This window comes from Pelodiscus sinensis, chromosome 4, assembly GCF_049634645.1.
Source record: "Pelodiscus sinensis isolate JC-2024 chromosome 4, ASM4963464v1, whole genome shotgun sequence".
Lineage (NCBI taxonomy): Eukaryota > Metazoa > Chordata > Testudines > Trionychidae > Pelodiscus > Pelodiscus sinensis.
In genome coordinates this window covers 132,815,762-132,834,769 of record NC_134714.1, presented here as the reverse complement: position 1 = coordinate 132,834,769, position 19,008 = coordinate 132,815,762, and the positions used below count along the sequence as shown (strand labels likewise).

Below are 19,008 nucleotides of genomic sequence, written 5' to 3'. Positions count from 1 at the left end.
AAGGGGGCATCAAATCTCCCTCTTCCTCCTAGCAGTGTTGATTTCACCGTGAAGTTCCAAGGATGACGTGTGTGATTTCTGTGGGTGAACCAAAGGGAGTTTGTGCAGCTTCCTGCTACTCTGTAGCCCTTCTGTGCTCTGTGAGGTTCCTGTACCTATTGTCAACTGCTTTGTGTCCATGCATGAGAAGAAGAGAGGTGATTTCCATCACACCGTGCTACGGCAATGGGAGAGTTAGGTCACTAATGAGTAGAGCTTTGGATTTCTAAGCCCTTTCTATAGCTTGGTACCCATGGGCTAAAGAAGTGGAAAAGGGGATCTTAGCATCTCTAGGTAACATTACAGAACAGATATGTCAGTGTTTGCTGATGCTCACAGGAAAGGGAAATAGATTCTGCACTCCTGGGTTCCTCTGTCCTTCTCTGCACCATCAATACAAATTGTTTTAAAAATGACCATTTGTGTTTGAAACTTTATTTTTCCTTCCATGGTCAATGTGCATATTCCTTGAAGAATGGAGGAATTTTCTGAATTAAGTAAATCTTCCAATCTGGACTATGTTCAGTTGTCTTTTCACAGTCAAACTATCCAGAGGAAGCAGTTTGAAAAGTATTTACAAATTCAGAGCATAAATGCACAGGTATGAAAAGGTGGGTCTTATGTTCTTTATCCCATCATTTTTCCATATTTGAGTGGGAGTAACCAGAGGTGCCTGCCTCATTACAGGGCTCATAAATGTTTCTACCGCTTTCCATGACCCTCGTGGGAAGCTTAGCAGGGTCTTTGGCTGGCGTGACACACCCAAGAGAAGGAACCAAAGACCCCAGGGAGAGGCAAATTCTCTCCTTTTGGAGGCTTAGCTGGACTAAGAATAATTTTAGGGTTAGTTTGTAATAAGTTTGTACCGAGGAGTTAGTATTAGTTAAGCATTTTCCGTTACTTTAAGTTGGTAATCTACTTTGCTCTGCCATTTCTCATTTATTACCACTTCAATCCTACTGCTTGTACTTAATAAAATGACTTTTATGACTATCAAGCTCAGTGTAAATAATTATTACCTGGGGGAACAAGCACTGTGCACATCCCCCCCTTTCATTGCTAAAGGGGGCTTACCTAAATAATTCAGTTGGGGTTCTGATCCCATTTGGGGAGGGGTATCCCAGGAAGCTGGGCCCCAAACTGCATTTTCCTTGGACCTGAAGAATTTCAGCGACTGTACTGCTCCTTGGGGGAGAGGGGACAGTGATCTCAGATCTGTGCCTTTCCTGGAGGAGACCACGGAGCTGGCCATGCAGGACAGGGTGGCAAGGATCCCATTAGAGCAGGAAGGTGAGTGGCAGGACCTTGTCAGCCTTCTGGGGAGCCCCCGAAAGGCGGTCCTCTGTGGTCACCCCTCAGTGCACCTTTTTACTGCTATAAATAATGTGGGAGGTGGGAGCTCTGGGTCTTTTCAAATTGCCCGGCCCTGGGGAAGATGCTCCCTTTGCCCTCCCCACCAGTGGTACTAGAGGCACTAGACGTGATATTAAAGCCGGCAGCAACATACGAGCATTTCAAAGAGTGTAAACATTAAACGCGTCCCTACAAGGCTAACACCTAGTTGAGCCTTAGCAACACACTGGAGAGCCAGACGGGTTCCAGCTTTGTATTGATCAGCGTTCACCACCAATCGAGCTGGCTTGTGCTCTGTCAGCCTCCCAAGGCAAAGTAACATCATTTGACTTGGCCAGTTGGTCTCATAGTTTGAGCATGTTATTGGTACTTAGCCAGAGCCCCTTAATGACTCCGTCACAGAAGGCTTTTGAAGGCCAGTCTGATAGGTTTCTATCTGAGACCTTGAAGACTTTTTTTGCCGATCAATATACAACCCAGCTACACAGTAGGTGGAGTGAATATTTCAGGTCTGGCAGGTTTTGCTTCACCTGACATTGGACTCTTTGCCAGTCGGCACTAAGGGGCTGTTGGGTTTCAAAGGAACCTGTAGCTGAGTGGTGCTTAAAGTGGGGTCCGCAGACCCCTAGGGGTCTGTGCACACCTACCGTGTGGTAAGAGAACCTATCCCAGCCTGCTCCTGTCCTCTGGCCAGACACCCTACTCCCCACCTGCTCCTGCACCCCACTTCCCACCCAGATCTTGCACCCTCATGCCACTCACTGGCAGCCCTGTCCTGTGCACTGAACCACTCATCCCCCCCTCCAGAGCTCTGGGGGTCTTCCACAAAATCCACTAACCACAGAAACCCTGAAGAGTTAATCTGCCCTATGGGAAACCTTGAACCGTCCTCCCTGTCCCCTTCCTTGGGACCAGAGTACCAGGGGAGTGAGGCTCCGAAGAGCAAGTGTTCAGAGAACTTCATAACACAGAGTACTGAGAAGGACACATGGATAGAACTGGTTGAAGAACTAAGTTTATAGTTTGCTGTGAAGAGCTCCAAAAAGATCTCACAAAATTAAGTGAGTGGGCAACAAAATGGCAAATTTAATGTTGATAAATGTAAAGTAATGCACACTGGAAAAAATATTCCCAACTATATGTACAATATGATGGGGACTAATTTGGCTACAAGTACTCAAGAGAGATTTTGGAGTTATTGGGGATAGTTCTCCGAAAAAATCCGCTCAGTGTGCGGTGGCAGTCAAAAAACCAAATAGAATGTTAGGAATCATTTAAAAAGTAATAGAGAAGAAGACAGAGAATATCTTCTTGCCTCTATATAAATCCATGGTATGCCCACGTCTTAAATACTGCATACAGATGTGGTCACCTCATCTCAAAAAAGATATATAGACATTGGAAAAAGTTCAGAAAAGGGCAACAAAAATGATTAGGGGATTGGAGTTGTCCCATATGAAGAGTGATGAAAAAGACTAGCACTTTTTAGCTTAGAAAAGAGGAGACTAAGGGGGGGATATGATAGATGTCTATAAAATCATGACTGTTGTGTAAAAAGTGAATAAAGAAAATGTATTTACTTGTACCCATAACATAAGAACTAGGGGTCACCAAATGAAATGAATAGGTAGAAGGTTTAAAACAAACAAAAGGAAGTTTTTCTTCATGCAGCACACAGTGAACCTGTGGAACTCCTTGCCAGAGGAAGTTGTGAAGACCAGGACTTTAACAGGGTTCAAAAAGAGCTAGATAAATTCATAGAGGTTAGGTCCATCAATGGCTATTAGCCAGGATGGGTAGGAATGGTGTCCCTAGCCTCTGTCAGAGACTAGGAATGGGTGATGGGGGAGGGATTTCTAGAGAATTCCCTGTTCTGTTCACTCCTTACGGGGCATCTGGCATTGGCCACTGTCAACAGACAGGACTTTGAACTATATGGACCTTTGGTCTGGCCCCATCTGGCTGTTCTTATCTTTGCTGTGGGGAAAAAAAATCAATTTACTGAAGCTAAAACCAGACAAAAATTCTGGTGAATTGAGAAAGCAGACAAAAATAAGTCATTCTGAGTTGGATGAATTATTTCAATAGTCCCTCCACTTCCAGTTGTTTAGTTCATGGCCAAAACTCCTGGGGGAAAAATTGTAAAACAACATGTGGAAAGTTGTACCCACTTCTGGTCCCATTTTGTGTTTTGGTCACTGTATCAAGGGATGAGGAGGAGCAGCAAACAGCCCCACCCACTCCTTTGGATCCCGGCCCAGGGATGCTGTAAGTAGCAGTTGCCTGCTAAGCGTCCTCACTGCCCACTGCTGCTCATTCCCTGGGCCACTTCCCCAAGAAGCTGCTCTGTGCTTGCCTTTTTTGCTGGATATTGACATAAAGTCCTCACTGCACACCGCCCTTGGTTCTGCAATTCATCCTAACCCAGCACTGCCAGTCTTCAGCGACTCGGAGCTGTCCAAGGTACCGCGGCCTTCCCAGTCTGTGCCTGGATCTGCCTGGCTTGAACTCCAGAGAGGAACTGCAAAAGTTTCTTTACTGAGGCTTGCTGGGCTCTGATTGGCTGCAGCAAATGCAGCCACTCTATCTTCCCTGGAGGACCTCTCCTCTACTTTTTTACTCGGAGGGTGGGGAGGAAAAAGCCTCCAGTAGGGGGCTTTTGGCCAACTTCATCACGTCACAGGGAGCAAGCCCAGGCACAACACAAGCTCCCCAAATCTTCACCATTATGTGCAGCTTCTGCACCAGCTCTTGCTCTTGCCTGGGTAGAAGTCAGGCCGACCATGACTGGAGACGGGTCTTTTGTTCCATTGCTTCCAAACCCAGGGCTAAGGTTTATGCCCCCAATAAAGGAGGTACACGGATATTGCGGAAAAAGTTCTTTGCATAAAAACAAAAACATCCACACTGCTTGTTTTTGAAAAAAAAACCCGAGTAGAAAAATGGATCAGCAGAAAATATGCAAATGAGATTGAGACTCATGCAAATGACTCCCTCATTAGCATATTTTTTGCCGCGACAACTTGTAGTGTAGACGTAGCCCACGTGCTTTGTTTCTGAGCCTAAATATTAAATTATCAGCCCAAAGATGTTGGCCTCCACAAACATACAATTCTGAGTCAGGACCCAATTTGCAGTGTCAAGAGCAGAATGAAATATCCCTCAGGCTTGGACACTGCAACTCTGATACAAATTGCATCACTTACTGACACGGGAAGAAAGAGGGCTCCAAATTAATCCCCAGCCCATCAGCTCCATGGCTGAGATTCACTGAGCTCATTAATTTGTTGTTGTGTCTCTCTGCGCTCAGGTATTCCCAGTGGCTTCAGGGATCTTGTCCCATAGATCACAGACCTCAGTATAAAACTTCCCAATTGCACCAAAGTGTCAATTTTGGTCGATGGAGAAACGCCGCCACGTCTCTCTCTGCTGTCCACAGGTACGTGCTGTTGTCCTGCATCAGAGCACACACCCACACAGACACCAGGGTGATCTGCAGGCACTGAATTGAACCTCCTCCCCAGTGAGTTAAGGGCATGAAAAATGTGGATGGAAAAAATGGGATCTTAGTCAGAGATGTCGGTGCCTTCCTTTATGGCTCAGGAGTTTCACACAGAAATGCCGTTATCAGATACCAAAGAGCTTAATTATCACGGTGAGCAAGTTTTACCCCAAACTGACACACGGAGCCATAGAGCTCCCTTTGCCCCAGGAGGTCAGAGAGATTGACACTCGTTTACGCTCAGCCCTTCCTGCGCTAAAGAATGTCGTCATACTGAGATGCTTTCACCTTCAGTCAAAAGTCAAAAGTCTCGGTTTCTGCTCAGATTGGAGAACAGGAATGTGTGTGTGAAAATCATATTGTTGTATGTCTACAGTGTGTGAAATTAATCAAACAAGTGAATTAACCCTTCCCTGATTCAGTACTGGTACCTATTAAGAAACTGACCTCCATTTTTCATCATTTACATCATTACAGTGAAGAGACAGGTTCCCCGAGCCATCAACCCGCCCACATCCCTATAGCTGCTGGATCTCAGCTCAGAGGAGATGGAAGAGGGAAATCACTCGGAGGCGACTGAGTTCATTCTCTCAGGACTGACAGATCGTCCAGAGCTACAAGCCCCTCTGTTTGGGTTGTTCCTACTGATTTATGTTATCACTGTTGTGGGGAATGGGGGGATGATCTTCTTAATCACTATTGACCCCCGACTTCACACCCCCATGTATTTTTTCCTCAGGAGTTTGTCTTCCTGTGATCTCTGTTATTCCTCTCTAATTGCCCCTAAGATGCTGCAGAATTTCTTAGTTGAGAGGAAAAGCATTTCTCGACTGTCTTGTGCTGTACAATTGTATTTCTTTGTCTGTTTTGCAGATGTTGAGTGTCTGTTGCTGACTGTGATGGCCTATGACCGTTATGTGGCCATCTGTAACCCGCTGCTCTATACGGTCACCATGTCCAGGCAGCGTTGTAACCTGCTGGTGGCTGGGGTGTTTGCTGTGGGGTTGGTGGATTCAGTGATACTGACATATTATATATTTCGACTGTCATTCTGCCGCTCCAACGTCATAAGGCATTTCTACTGTGACATCCCCCCGCTACTGGCTCTTTCCTGCTCTGACACCCACACCTGTGAGATTGTGTTATTTGCTTCAATATGCTACATTGTAGTTGTCAGCATTGTGATCCTCCTCTTCTCCTATATCTGTATCATCTCCACCATCCTGCGGATCCGCTCTGCCGAGGGCCGGTACAAAGCCTTCTCCACCTGCGCTTCCCACTTGTGCACGGTGGTCATGTTTCATGGCACCCAGCTCTACATGTATTTACGTTCCCCCTCCAGCTACTCCATGGAAACAGACAAAATAGCCTCCGTGTTTTACACCCTGGTGATCTCCATGTTGAACCCCCTCATCTACAGCCTGAGGAATAGGGATGTAAAGGACGCCTTGAGGAAAGCAGTAAATAAACTGCTAACCCAGTCTTGAATTAATTCATCCCAGTGCTGGTTGAGTGATGGGCAGTGGAAACAGGGGAATTCAGTTCCCAGTCTATGGCGATGTCATTTCACAGAGCGCATGGTGGAATTGTTCATTATTACGCTGATAGTATTATACATGTGTCTACTCCAACACGGGACTCAGGTCCCCATTGGGATCAGGGCTTCATTCGATTATTGATACTCTGTGAGCATAAAAATCTAGGTGAGGTGCTTTGAAAGCTGGAACTGACTGTATTGGGCAAGGAGGGGCACCTCACATCTCGCTCTTTTTTCTAGTGGTGTTGATTTCATGGTGCAGTTCCAAGGGTGACGTGTGCGATTTCAGTGGGTGAACCAAAGGGAGTTTATGCAGCTTCCTGCTACTCTGCAGTCCTTTCCATGCTCTGTGGGGTTCTTGTACCTACTGTCACCTCATTTGTGTCTATGCATGAGGAGGAGAGAGGTGATATTCTTCATACCATGCTAGGGCAATAGGACAGTAATGACAGGGATGAGTAGAGCTTTAAATTTCAAAGCCCTTTCTATAACTTAGTACCCATGGGCTAAGGGAGTGGGCGTGAGGATCTCAGCATCTCTAGGTAACATTACAGAACTGATAAGATGCTCCAGTGTTTGCTGATGCTTTCAGGAAAGGGAAACAGATTCTTCTCTCCTGGGCTCCACCGTCCGTCTCTTCACCATTAATACAATTTTTTTTTAGAATGGTCATTTGTGTTTGCAACTTTTTTTTTATCTTCCACCGTCATTGTGCATATTCCTTGAGGAATGGAGGAATTGTTTGATATAAGAAAGTCTGCCAGTCTGGAGAATGTGCAGTTGTCTCTTCACAGTCAAACTATCCAGAGGCAGCGGTTTCAAAAGCATTTACGAATTCAGAGACCAAATGCTTAGGTATGAAAATGTGGATCTTACATTCTTTTTCCCTCCATTTTTCCATATTTGAATGGGAGTAACCGGATGCGCCTGACTCATTACCGGGCTCATAAATGTTTTTACCTCTTTCTATGACCCTCATTAATGTAGTACCTGTGAGCACTTCACACTCTGGAATGTATTTAAAATCAAGTAGTCCCATGGCTCTTTAAAGAGCAACAAATATATTTAAATTATCATGAGTTTTCGTAGGCAAAACTCCCTTCTTCAGACTGACTACGTCTATACTGTGCTCTCTTGCGCAAGAAAATATGCAAATGAGGTGAAGGAGTGAATATCGCTCCACCTCATTTGCATGCTTAAATGAGCCACCATTTTTGAGCAAGGGGCTTTCGTTCAAAAAAGGAGCTGTTCTGCCTGAAAAAAGCAGCAGAACAGCTCCTGAGCAAGAGGGAGTTTTTGCCCAAAAGGAGTCATGTAGACAACTCCTTTTTGCGCAAAAGCCCCTTGCATAAAAATGGCAGCCCATTAAGCATGCAAATGAGGCACAGCAATATTCACCACTTGACCTCATTTGCATATTTTCTTGCACAAGAGAGCACAGTATTGATGTAGCCAGGGTGATTTGGAGTAGAAGTAAAAGACAGGAACTTGTGTCTTTGAAAAGTAGCCATTCTGCTAGAAAGGAATTGTGTTATGCTTATAAAAAGCACACAGGATCTTTATGGGGGAAAATGCAATATGTCGCATTTATTGTGAATACAATGGCAAAGCAGTTGTAGGTAAGTGTGAACACCACACACACACACACACACACACACACACACAGAGTCCCACCAGTTGATTTTATATTTAACAGGCCATGATCCATGACCAACCAGATTGATCATGGACAGAAGAGGGGGGGCGGCTCTATCGTTCCAGACCGATGCTCCAGTCTTTGGCAGGACCTACGTCCCAAATTATGGCAAAGCAGCTCCTCTTTATAGCACTTTTCCTGCATTGCGATCAGTGAGTTTAGCCCCACCATGCTGTTTTTCTGATAGATGTTTGTTATCTCTGGTTGTCTCTCTTGCGCCTTCTTGCCTCTGTTCTGCCAGGCTAAGGTGGCTTTGATCACAAATATCATGTGTCAGTTGATAAACGCTCACCCTTTCTCTCAAGGTCCAGGGTTATCCAAAGAGGGCAGATTGACATGCAGTCATCTTTGGCACTACATAGTCTATTGCTGGATCCTCCCATTAGCGTCTCTGGTCTGGTGGTGGCCTTCACACTTACCTCCCACACATGCCTTCCTCTCACACATAACAAGGGTAACAAGCCGAATTTCACAAGAGCAGATCATGAAATTCTTTCCCTCTACTATGTTACTGTTGTCAGTTAGGATTTACTACTGTGGTTCCTGGACAGGTCTCTGGCTCTGTCGATCATGACAGATCATGTTGTTGCAAAAAAAGCAAACCTGATTCTGGGATGCATTAACAGGTGTGTTGTGAGCAAGACACGAAGTCATTCTTCCACTCTACTCTGTACTGGTTAAGCCTCAGTTGGAGTATTGTGTCCATTTCTGGGCACTGGATTTCAAGAAAGATGTGGAGAAATTGGAGAGGGTCCAGAGAAGAGCAACAAGAATGATGAAAGGTCTAGAGAACATGAGCTGTGAGGGAAGGCTGAAAGAATTGGGTTTGTTTTGTTTAGAAAAGAGAAGATTGAGGGAGGACTTGATAGCGGTTTTCAGGTATCTAAAAGGGTGTCATAAGGAGGGGGGAGAAAACTTGTTCATCTTGGCCTCTGAAGATAGAACAAGAAGAAATGGACTTAAATTGCAGCAAGGGAGGTTTAGGTTGGACATTAGGAAAAAGTTCCTAACTGTCAGGGTGATCAAACACTGGAATAAATTGCCCAGGGAGGTTGTGGAATCTCCATCTTTGGAGTTATTTAAGAGTAGGTTAGATAAATGTCTATCAGGGATGGTCTTGACAGTATTTAGTCCTGCCATGAGGGCAGGGGACTGGACTCGATGGCCTCTCGAGGTCCCTTCCAGTCCTAGTATTCTATGATTCTATGACAACCAGAAGGCTGCTTATGTGTTTGCTCGGTGATGTGAACCAGGTCGACTTGTGCACTTAGTCTCCACAGCAGATCCCAAGAGAGCCCCCAAAGACCACAAATCAGATAAGGATCGAAGGTGCTCATCCAGGCTTATTGTTAAGCAAAGTACAGTCAGAGTTGTCAGTAGATTCTACTGAACCACTACACATCTGTACCCACAACAATAGACTGACTCAATCAGTGGGAGACCCCCCATTAAACTTCCAGTCAAAGACTGTGCCCCCAAGACACGACCGTACTGGACTAACAAGTTACACGTAGCTTCTTAAATACCACCCATCACCCTGTACCTTGTGGTTTGATTAGCTCATCTCTATCCCTCATACTGCCATTTTAGACTCTTTCCTGAACCTGGGTCTGTATCTGTGGGGAGCGTGGGTACCGAGGTCTTTTTTGAAGAGCTGGTGGTAGCATGTGATTTCAACTTATGACCAATACCAATTACTATTCTGCACCTGGGCCTATTCCCAATTATTGTTTTGCACTCTCAGCCCTGTTTATGCCAAGTTCTGTGAGCAGGGGCCTGCCTGTTGCTTACAGCTTAGCTGGTCTTTATGTTAGCCATATTTTGCCCATTGTTAGCTAGACCTGAGGCCTCTGACCAGGCCTGTGCTACATGGGCTTATGTTTTAGGCCTTCCTCCTACTACAGTTGCAATATCTACTCCAAAACTACAAACACAATAATAACCATACGAATCTAAATATCTTTTTACTTCCAAATAGTTTGGCAGTGTATACGGCAACAGACATATAAAGACTTAATACATTAAGACTTGAATGCTTAGAATGTCATTAAAAACAGGAAATAGGAATGTTTCTACTACAATTTCAGCAGCCGATCACAGAGAGAGGGAGCGGTATTGGTATTCCTCTGCAAATTTGACCCTGGTTCCCTGTGCTTGAACAAAGACATTAACAGGATGTCACATTTTAAAGCCTATCTCTCCTGCCTTTTACACTGCGTCGTTACAGCAAAAGCTAAGTATGGGACACCACCAGCCCTCTTAATTACCCTCATTAGCACCGGTCCTACAATAGATAGGCACCTTTTGTGACAAATCCCCTCCCCCATGCTTTATGAAATGGACTTACGGACACAACTACACATAACTGGAAGATGGTTGGGACAAATTACTTCATGTAACCTATCAATCTTCATAACATAATCCGCTGGGTCTCTTTATCTAATTGTGGTGTATGTATCATTCTTGAGCGCGAAAGGAGACATATGGAGTACGGAATGATTTACAGTTTTACATGTGCAAAGGAAAGCCATCAAGGGTGTTTCCATTGCCTCCATGTCTGGGCAGTCATATGTAAACATCCTCTTTTGTCCTTTAAGTCTTGGAAGTGGTTGGTCTCAGAAAGTCATATGGCCTCCCTAACTGGTAGGGACTGGCCAGGTAACTTCCCCAGAAAAAAGGGAATCTATAAAACAAAGAGAAGCATAGCAGGGTCTTTGGCTGGCATGACACACCCAAGAGAAGGAACCAGGGACCCCAGGGAGAGGCAAATTCTCTCCTTTTGGAGGCTTACATGGACTAAGAATAACTTTAGAGTGAGTTTGTAATACGTTTGCACTGAGGACTTAGTGTTAGCATTAGTTAAATGTTTTCCGTTATTTTAAGTTGATAATCTACTTTGCTCTGCCTTTTCTCATTTATTAGCACTTCAGTGCTACTGCCTGTACTTAATAAAATCACTTTGACTTACTATCAAGCCCAGTGAAAATAGTTATTACCCGGGGGAGCAAGCACTGTGCAAATCCCCCCTTTCTTTGCTAAAGGGGACTTCCCTAATTCAGTTGGGGTTTGATCCCATTTGGAGAGGGGTATCCCAGGAAGCTGGACCCCAATCTGCATTTTCCTTGGATGGACCTGAAGAGTTTCAGTGTCTGTAGTGCTCCTCGGGGGAGAAGGGACAGTGAGTTCAGTTCTGTGCCTTGACTAGGGGACAACAGGGAGCTGGCCCAGCAAGACAGGGTGGCAAGGAGCCCAAGAGAGTAGGAAGGCGAGTGGTAGGGCCTTGTTAGCCCTCCAGGAAGCCCCCCAAAGGGGTCCTCTGTGATTGCCCCCTCATTGCACCTTTTTACTGTTATAAATTACATGGGAGGTGGGAGCTCTGGGACATTCCAAACTGCCAGACCCCAGGGAAGATGCCCCCTTTGCCCTCTCTGCCAGTGGTACTAGAGGCACTAGATGTGATATTAAAGCCGGCAGCAACATACGAGCATTTCAAAGAGTGTAAACATTAAACGCGTCCCTACAAGGCTAACACCTAGTTGAGCCTTAGCAACACGCTGGAGAGCCAGACGGGTTCCAGCTTTGTATTGATCAGCGTTCACCACCAATCGAGATGGCTTGTGCTCTGTCAGCCTCCCAAGGCAAAGTAACATCGTTTGACGTGGCCAGGTTGGTCTCATAGTTTGAGCATGTGATGGGTACATGGCCAGGGCTCCTTAAGGGCTGAGCCAGAGCAGGCTTTTGAAGACCAGTCTGATCTGTTTCTATTTGAGACCTTAGAGACGTTTTTTTGTAGATCAGTGCCCATCCCAGCTACACATTCAGTGCAGCGAGTGTGTCAGGTCTGGCAGGTTTTGCTTCACCTGACATTGGACTCTTTGCCAGTAGGCACTAATGGTCTGTTAGGTTACAAAGGTACCCGTAGCTCAGTGGTTCTCAAAGTAGGGTCCGTATTCCCAACCCAGGGCTAAGGCTGCCTGGAATTTTTTCTTCAAAAGGTGATTTTCTTAAGAGTTAAATTGGATTTTCATGGAATTCTTTTCCATCACAAAACCAAATTCCCCTTCTTGCCAAACTGTGGCTGTAAGACTCTAGTGATGTCCCAGGACAGTTCTGCAGGAGGACAGACCATCATGCATCAGAGTGAATGAAGTCCAGTCTGGGAGCCAGGCCCATGGCAGAGAAGGATGGGATATGGTAACTGGTGCACCTCCATGTGTTTTTTTTCTGAGCTGAAATATTATGTTTTGAGCTGAAAGATATTGGTCTCCCTAAACACACTCTTTCTGGCCCAGCTCTACACAGGACCTGGCTTGCAGTGACAAGAGCAGAATGAAATAGCCCTCAGGCTTGGACTCTGCAACTCTGATAGAAATTGCACCATTTATTGACAAAAGGGAAAAGAGGAGCCAAATTAATCCCCAGGAAATAAGTTCCATGGCTGAGATACACTGAGCTCATTAATTTGTTGTTTCTCTCTGAGCTCAGGTGTTCCCAGTTGCTCTAGGGATCCTGTCCCATCGATCACAGATCTCAGTATAAAACTTCCCAATTGCACCAAAGTCTCACTTTTGGTCAATGGAAAAATGCTGCCACGTCTCTCTCTCCTGTCTGCAGGTACGTGCTGTTGTCCCGTGTCAGAGTCACACACCCTCACAGACACCATGGTGATTGGCAGGTGCTGACCTGATTCTCCAGCACTACGAACCTCATTCCCAGCTCCTACCCACTGAGCTAAAAGAATGAGAAATTTGGTTGGCCGAAATAGTTGTGTAGTCACAGAGGTTGGTGCGTTCATTTAAGTCTCAGACTAATGAGTAATGCTATTATCAGATGCCAAAAAGCTAAATTAGCACAGCACAACAGCTTTACTCAAACCGAGATGCTGAGCCACAAAGCTCCCCTTGCCCTAAGATAGTAGAGAGATTGACACTTGTTTACTCTCAGCCCTTCTTGAGTTAAGAATTAATCTCATCACACTAAACTGGTTTCACTCTGACTCTCTTACAGGAGAGACACACGTCGCTGTTCGCTGCTCAGAAAAAAAACCAGGAGCATTTGTGTATGGCATGATTAACCTGTGTCCTTGTATGTGTATAGTGTGTGAAATTGATCAGAGAAGTGGAATGACCAGCTGTGATCATCTGGTTTTGTTGAGTAAGCCTTTCCCTGAACTGGTACTAGTACCTTAAGAAACTGACCTCTATTTTTCTTTACTTATGTCATTACAGCAAAGGGACAAGTTCCCCAAGACATCCACCTGCCCACATTCCTGTAGCTGCCTGATCTTGGCTCAGAGAAGATGGAAGAGAGAAATCACTCGGAAGCAACTGAGTTCATTTTTTTAGGACTGACAGATAATCCAGAGCTGACGGTCCCTCTGTTTTGGGTATTTCTCCTGATTTATATCATCACTCTGGTGGGAAACGGAGGGATGATCTTGTTAACTACAATAGACTCAAAGCTCCACACCCCCATGTACTTTTTCCTCAGGAGTTTGTCTTTCTGTGATCTCTGCTATTCCTCGACAATCGCCCCCAAGATGCTGCAGAATTTCTTAGCCGAGAGGAAAAGCATTTCTCGTGCTTCCTGTGCTGTGCAAATGTATTTCTCGATCTCCCTTGCAGATATTGAGTGTCTCTTGCTGGCTGTGATGGCGTATGACCGTTATGTGGCCATCTGTAACCCGCTGCTTTATAGGGCCACTATGTCCCGGCAGCTTTGTAACCTGCTGGTGGCTGGGGTGTATGCCCTGGGGTTTGTGGATTCAATGATACACACATGCCTGACATTTCGGCTATCCTTCTGCCGCTCCAACATCATTAACCATTTCTTCTGTGATGTCCCTCCGCTGCTCATACTCTCTAGTTCTGACACCCGTGTCAATGAGGTTTTGATAATTGCCTTCAGTGGCTGCATTTTAATAAGCAGCATTGTGACCGTCCTCCTCTCCTACGTCTATATCATCTCCACCATCTTGCAGATCCGCTCTGCCGCAGGCCGGCGCAAAACCTTTTCCACCTGTGCTTTCCACTTGATCGCAGTGCTTATGTTCCATGGCTCCCAACTCTTCATGTATTTACGGTCCACCTCCAGCTATTCCATGGACAGGGACAAAGTAGTCTCGGTGTTTTACTCGGTGCTGGTGCCCATGTTGAACCCCCTCATCTACAGCCTGAGGAACACGGAGGTGAAAGACTCCCTGAAGAAAGCTGTGAACAAACTCCTAAACAATTCCTGAATCTCTTTAACTGGCTTAGTAGTGGGGAATGGAAACAGGTGTCTTCAATTTCCAGTCCATTGCAATGTCATTTCGTACAGCCTATGGTGTTATTGTTCATTATTATACTGTTGTTGTTATACATAAGTCTGTATTCCAACACGGGCTGCAGGTCCCCACTGAGATCAGGGCTTCCTTTGGCTATTGCCCTTCTGTGTACATAAGAATAAAGTTAATGTACTTTGAAAGCTGGGAGCTGTTTGTTTTGGGAAGGAAGGGGGGCTTCAAATCTCTCTCTTTCTTCTCTCTGCCGGTGTTGATTTCAATGTGCGCTTCCAAGATGATGCGTGATTTCTGTGGGTGACCCAAAGGGAGAGTGTCCACCTTCCTGCTACTCCGCTGGCCTTTCTGTGCTCTGTGGGATTCTCGTTCCTATTGTCACCTGATTTGTGTCCATGCATGAGCAGGAGAAACGTGATTTCCAACACACTTGTTGTTATTTGCTTTGTTGTGACCTTCCCTTAAAGTATAGGAAACAACAAAGCAAATAACAAGAGTAACATTTACAAGAGAGCATGGTGTGTGTGCCTCCTTTGCAACAGTCTGCACTGAACAGAACACAGAATAGCACAAAAAGTGTGAATTTTCTCTACCATGTGCATTAAAGAGAATGAACAATTAGTATCAAACACGCAATATTTTTACCCCATCAGCAGGTTTGCGGTGAGTTCTTCCTCTTGAAGCTGTTGCCAAGTATTATAGACGCTGAAGAACAGGGTTTGTGGGATTGGTAGGACTGCGGGGACTGGGCGTGAGAAATGGGAAGAGCTAGGCCAGTAACTGATTTGGGAGTTCACAGGCGGTTACAAAAAAATAAACAAAAATATTCCAAGCAACCTGACCCACACCTGAATATTTCCTACATATTTGGCCAAATGCACCCCTGGAAAACCTTTAGCAAAGAGGTTCGGGTGGGGAAGAAAGCAACGGTGCTTCTGCCCTTCTGGAGTTTCGGTCAATAGTTGTGTGGGGTGTGCCAGTAACTTCTTTTTGAGTTCACAGATATTTGCAAAAAAATTCCCTAAAAGTTTGGCCAACTGAATTCTTATAAAATATTTACAAACGTGGTTTGGGTGGGAGAGGAGGCGACAATGCTGCTTCCCTTGCCGAGTTTCACTCAATGGTTAGATCACTCATGTGGGATGTGGGAGACACGGGTCAGTTCTCCTTCTGTCTGATGGGGAGAAGCAATTGGGCAGTGGGTCTCCCACGTTGTCAGACAACGCCCTGGTGACAGGGCTCTGTTCTGTCCTGAATCTTTCTCTGGGCTGGTCTACGATTGTCCCACAATACTTCAAGTCATCCTAATTCAGTCTGTCAAAGAGGTGTTCACACTGAGCTAGGGCAATGGGAGAGTTACATCACTGAGGTATAGAGCCTTTAAATTTTAAGGTCCTTCCTATAGCTTGGCACCAATCCCTCCCCACTCCTAGACGAGGTGATGTTAGTGTCTCTAGGTAACATTGCAGAACTCATAAGATGCTCCAGTATTTGCTGATGCTCGCTGGAAAGGCAAATAGATTCTTCACTCCTGAGCTCCCCTGTCATTGTCTTTGCTATCAATACAAACTGTTTTTAAAAGGATCCTTTGTGTTTGCAACTTTATTTTTACTTTCCACATCCAGTGATGCTACTCCTTTAAGAATGGAGGAAAGGGAATGGAGCACCGGCGTGGGAAAGGATTCTGGCCAAAAGGAAGCCAGCCAGTAAAACTTCCAAAGGGGGTAGTGAGAAAAATGTTTGCTTGGAAATCATTGTGCTTGTGATGTTAAATATGAGTTGCATTTGGCCTTTTATTTATTGGTAATACATTCACTTCTGACTTTTATGCCTCATGACTTGCAATCCCTAAAAATCTCCCTTTTTTCCTGCCGTCAATCAGTGTGGTCTGATTTTTGTATCTAAACCAGCGTGGTTCTGGATTGGAATATTTGGGACCTTCTGTTTCTGAGTGCAGAGCTTGTCGGCTGTTTCTACTGGTGCTCAGGGAAGCGGGACTTTGCATACGTTCCTTGCAACGCCTCCTCCATGAATTGTACAAAAGAATAAAGCTGACTTGGACTGTCATTTCCCCCACGTCGGCAATCAACTCTGCAATACTTCACTAGTTGGCACCACGTAGAACAGGGCAGGTCCAACATGCAGAACTAATGCCAGTGAATCCTGCAATAATTTTGCTACACCAGTGAGAAGGGTGGAGTCACAAATAGGCCTGCCGTGATTCTCCTTGGAAGTAGATGATGGTCATAATTTCCTTGTGCCTATGCAATGTGCTTGTGCGTGTGCAGCTGTGGAGAGAGGCTGTTCTCGGTGGTGGCAGATGGCAGAACAAGGAGCAATGGTCTCCAGTTGCAGTGGGGGAGGTCTACGTTGGAAATTAGGAAAAACTATTTCCTTAGGAGGGAGGGAAAACACTGGGATGGGTTCCCCAGAGAGATGGGAGAATCTCCATCACTAGAGGTGTTTCGGTCCCGGCTTGAGAAAGCCCTGGCTGGGTCGACTGAATTGGGATTGGCCCTGCTTTGGGCAGGGGGCTGGACTCAATGAGTCTTGATGTCTCTGCCAGTCCTAGGGTTCTATAATTTTTCAGCTCAGTGCATTGGCCTATTCCTGGGAGGGGGTCTCATCCTTTCCTTTGAATCAAGCACTGCAATCAGTCAGCATCACGCATCTGGTTCTCAATAGGATATTTTCTAGCTGGGTGGCTATGAAGTTATCCAGGTACAACAGTGGATAACAGTGGATAACTGTTAAGGAACACTGTTAAGGAACTGTTAAGGAACAGTGGATAACTGTTAAGGAACAGTTGGGTTGCCCCTACCGCCAACCTTCACGCCAGGCAATGCCTAGATGGACCACTAACAACCAACCTTCTAGCGTGCCAGTCACCCCGTAAATATCTGTGATAGAGATGCAGATGTGTTAGTCTGGTGTAGCTGAAACAAAAAACAGGACTATGTAGCACTTTAAAGACTAACAAGAAGGTTTATTAGGTGATGAGCTTTCGTGGGCCAGACCACTGAGGAAGTGGGTCTGGCCCACGAAAGCTCATCACCTAATAAACCATCTTGTTAGTCTTTGAAGTGCTACATAGTCCTGTTTTTTGTTTCACATTTAAGCATGAATGACAATTCTGAAACTCCTTGTTGAAGTCTGGAGTTAAAGACTCTTTGATGCAATATGCATGTTTTAATCATTGAGGGAATGGTCAGCGGGTGGCCATGTTTATGCTAATGAGGTGCTAGATATTTAAATCTCAGCTTCATTATCAATTTCGACTTGCTTGATTTGCATCCCTCTGTTGACAGAGAGATGCAGTCTACACGTAGCCTCAGGCACTTCAATTTAAATTCACAGGTGAGACAAAGCCCATAACACAAGTGTATTGCCAACAGACATAGATTGTGCATGAGGACAAATAATGAGAAATAGAAACCAGGCACAGTCACAAGATGCTAAAATGCAGCTTGTGCCAAACTTGACAAAAAGTGGAAATTCAAGAGGAGAGACCATCACTAGGGGTGAAATCCAGCCTGGGAGCCTGGACCATGGAAAAGAATAGTGGGATGAGGGACTCCTGTGGTATTTCAGAGCAGCAACATTTGATTTGTAGACAGACATTAAAGTCTCCACACACACAGGAAAAAAACCACACAACCCAAATCAAGACTTAGTTGTCCATCTCTGTTCAGTATGAGCCTGAACTGAAAACAGCAGGACAAAACATGCCCCTAACTTCAAACTCTTTAACTCTGGTAAAAGTTGCATCATTTTGTAACACAGTTGGAAGGAGTGAGGCAAATTATTCCCCAGGTTACGAATTACACAGACGATGGGGTTGATTCACCGAGCACATTTATTAGTTGTGACTCTCTGAGCTGAGGTATTCCCAGTTGCTTCAGGGAGCGTGTTCCGTAGAGCACAGCTATTGGTATAAAACATCCCACTTGCTCCACACTGGCAGTTTCTGCCTATGGGAAAACACCACGTCTCTCTCTGCAGTCAGCAGGTATGTGCTATTGTCCAGCATCCCAGACACATGCACGTACAAACACCGTGGTCTTTGGTAGGTATCAAATTGAAGACTTTCGGCATTAAAATCATCAGGTTAGCTCCTACGCCTGGCGTTAACAGAACTACCTCTTTGGTTGGAAAAAAATAGACTGACATGGAAGCCATTACCCTATATGATACGTCTGGGTTTTCATACAGATTAGAGCAAACACCATCTTCAGCTTTCATAAAGCTTAATTAGCACAGTGAGTGAGCTTTACCCCAAACCGCGATGTGGAGCCATAGAGCTCAGCCTGTCCCAAGTGGGTAGAAAGACTAATGCTTGTTTACTGAACAGGAGTGTTGGTGTGTGTCTGTGTAGAGGAGCAGGAGTCACCTGGGGGTCATTGTATTTGTACACTGTGCGCATTTTAACGAAACACTGGAATGACAGTTCTGTGGACTACACCTTTCTCTGAGCGGGTACTGGTGTCCATTAGGAAACTGATCTCCATTTTTCTTCACTCACTTCATTACAGCAAAGGGTTAGTTTTCCCCACACCATCCACCTGCACATATTCCTGTGGCTGCCTGATCTTGGCTTAGAGGAG

General features: G+C 45.3%; 2 protein-coding genes across 2 annotated transcripts; both read left to right on the top strand.

The window, feature by feature from the left end:
• The first annotated feature begins 5,442 nt into the window (after nt 1-5,442).
• On the top strand, nt 5,443-6,381 carry LOC102447390 (olfactory receptor 5AR1-like). Its single transcript, XM_014580295.2, has one exon. It carries the CDS (start codon nt 5,443-5,445, stop codon nt 6,379-6,381), a length of 939 nt encoding a protein of 312 aa, XP_014435781.2.
• Nucleotides 6,382-13,426: 7,045 nt separating this feature from the next.
• LOC102447141 (olfactory receptor 5AS1-like) lies at nt 13,427-14,365 on the top strand. Its single transcript, XM_006136534.2, has one exon. The coding sequence runs from the start codon at nt 13,427-13,429 to the stop codon at nt 14,363-14,365; it is 939 nt and encodes a 312-aa protein (XP_006136596.2).
• Nucleotides 14,366-19,008: the final 4,643 nt, after the last annotated feature.

Coding starts and splice junctions, on each gene's coding strand:
- LOC102447390 (XM_014580295.2), top strand. CDS start 5,443: ATGGAAGAGGGAAATCACTCGGAGGCGACTGAGTTCATTCTCTCAGGA.
- LOC102447141 (XM_006136534.2), top strand. CDS start 13,427: ATGGAAGAGAGAAATCACTCGGAAGCAACTGAGTTCATTTTTTTAGGA.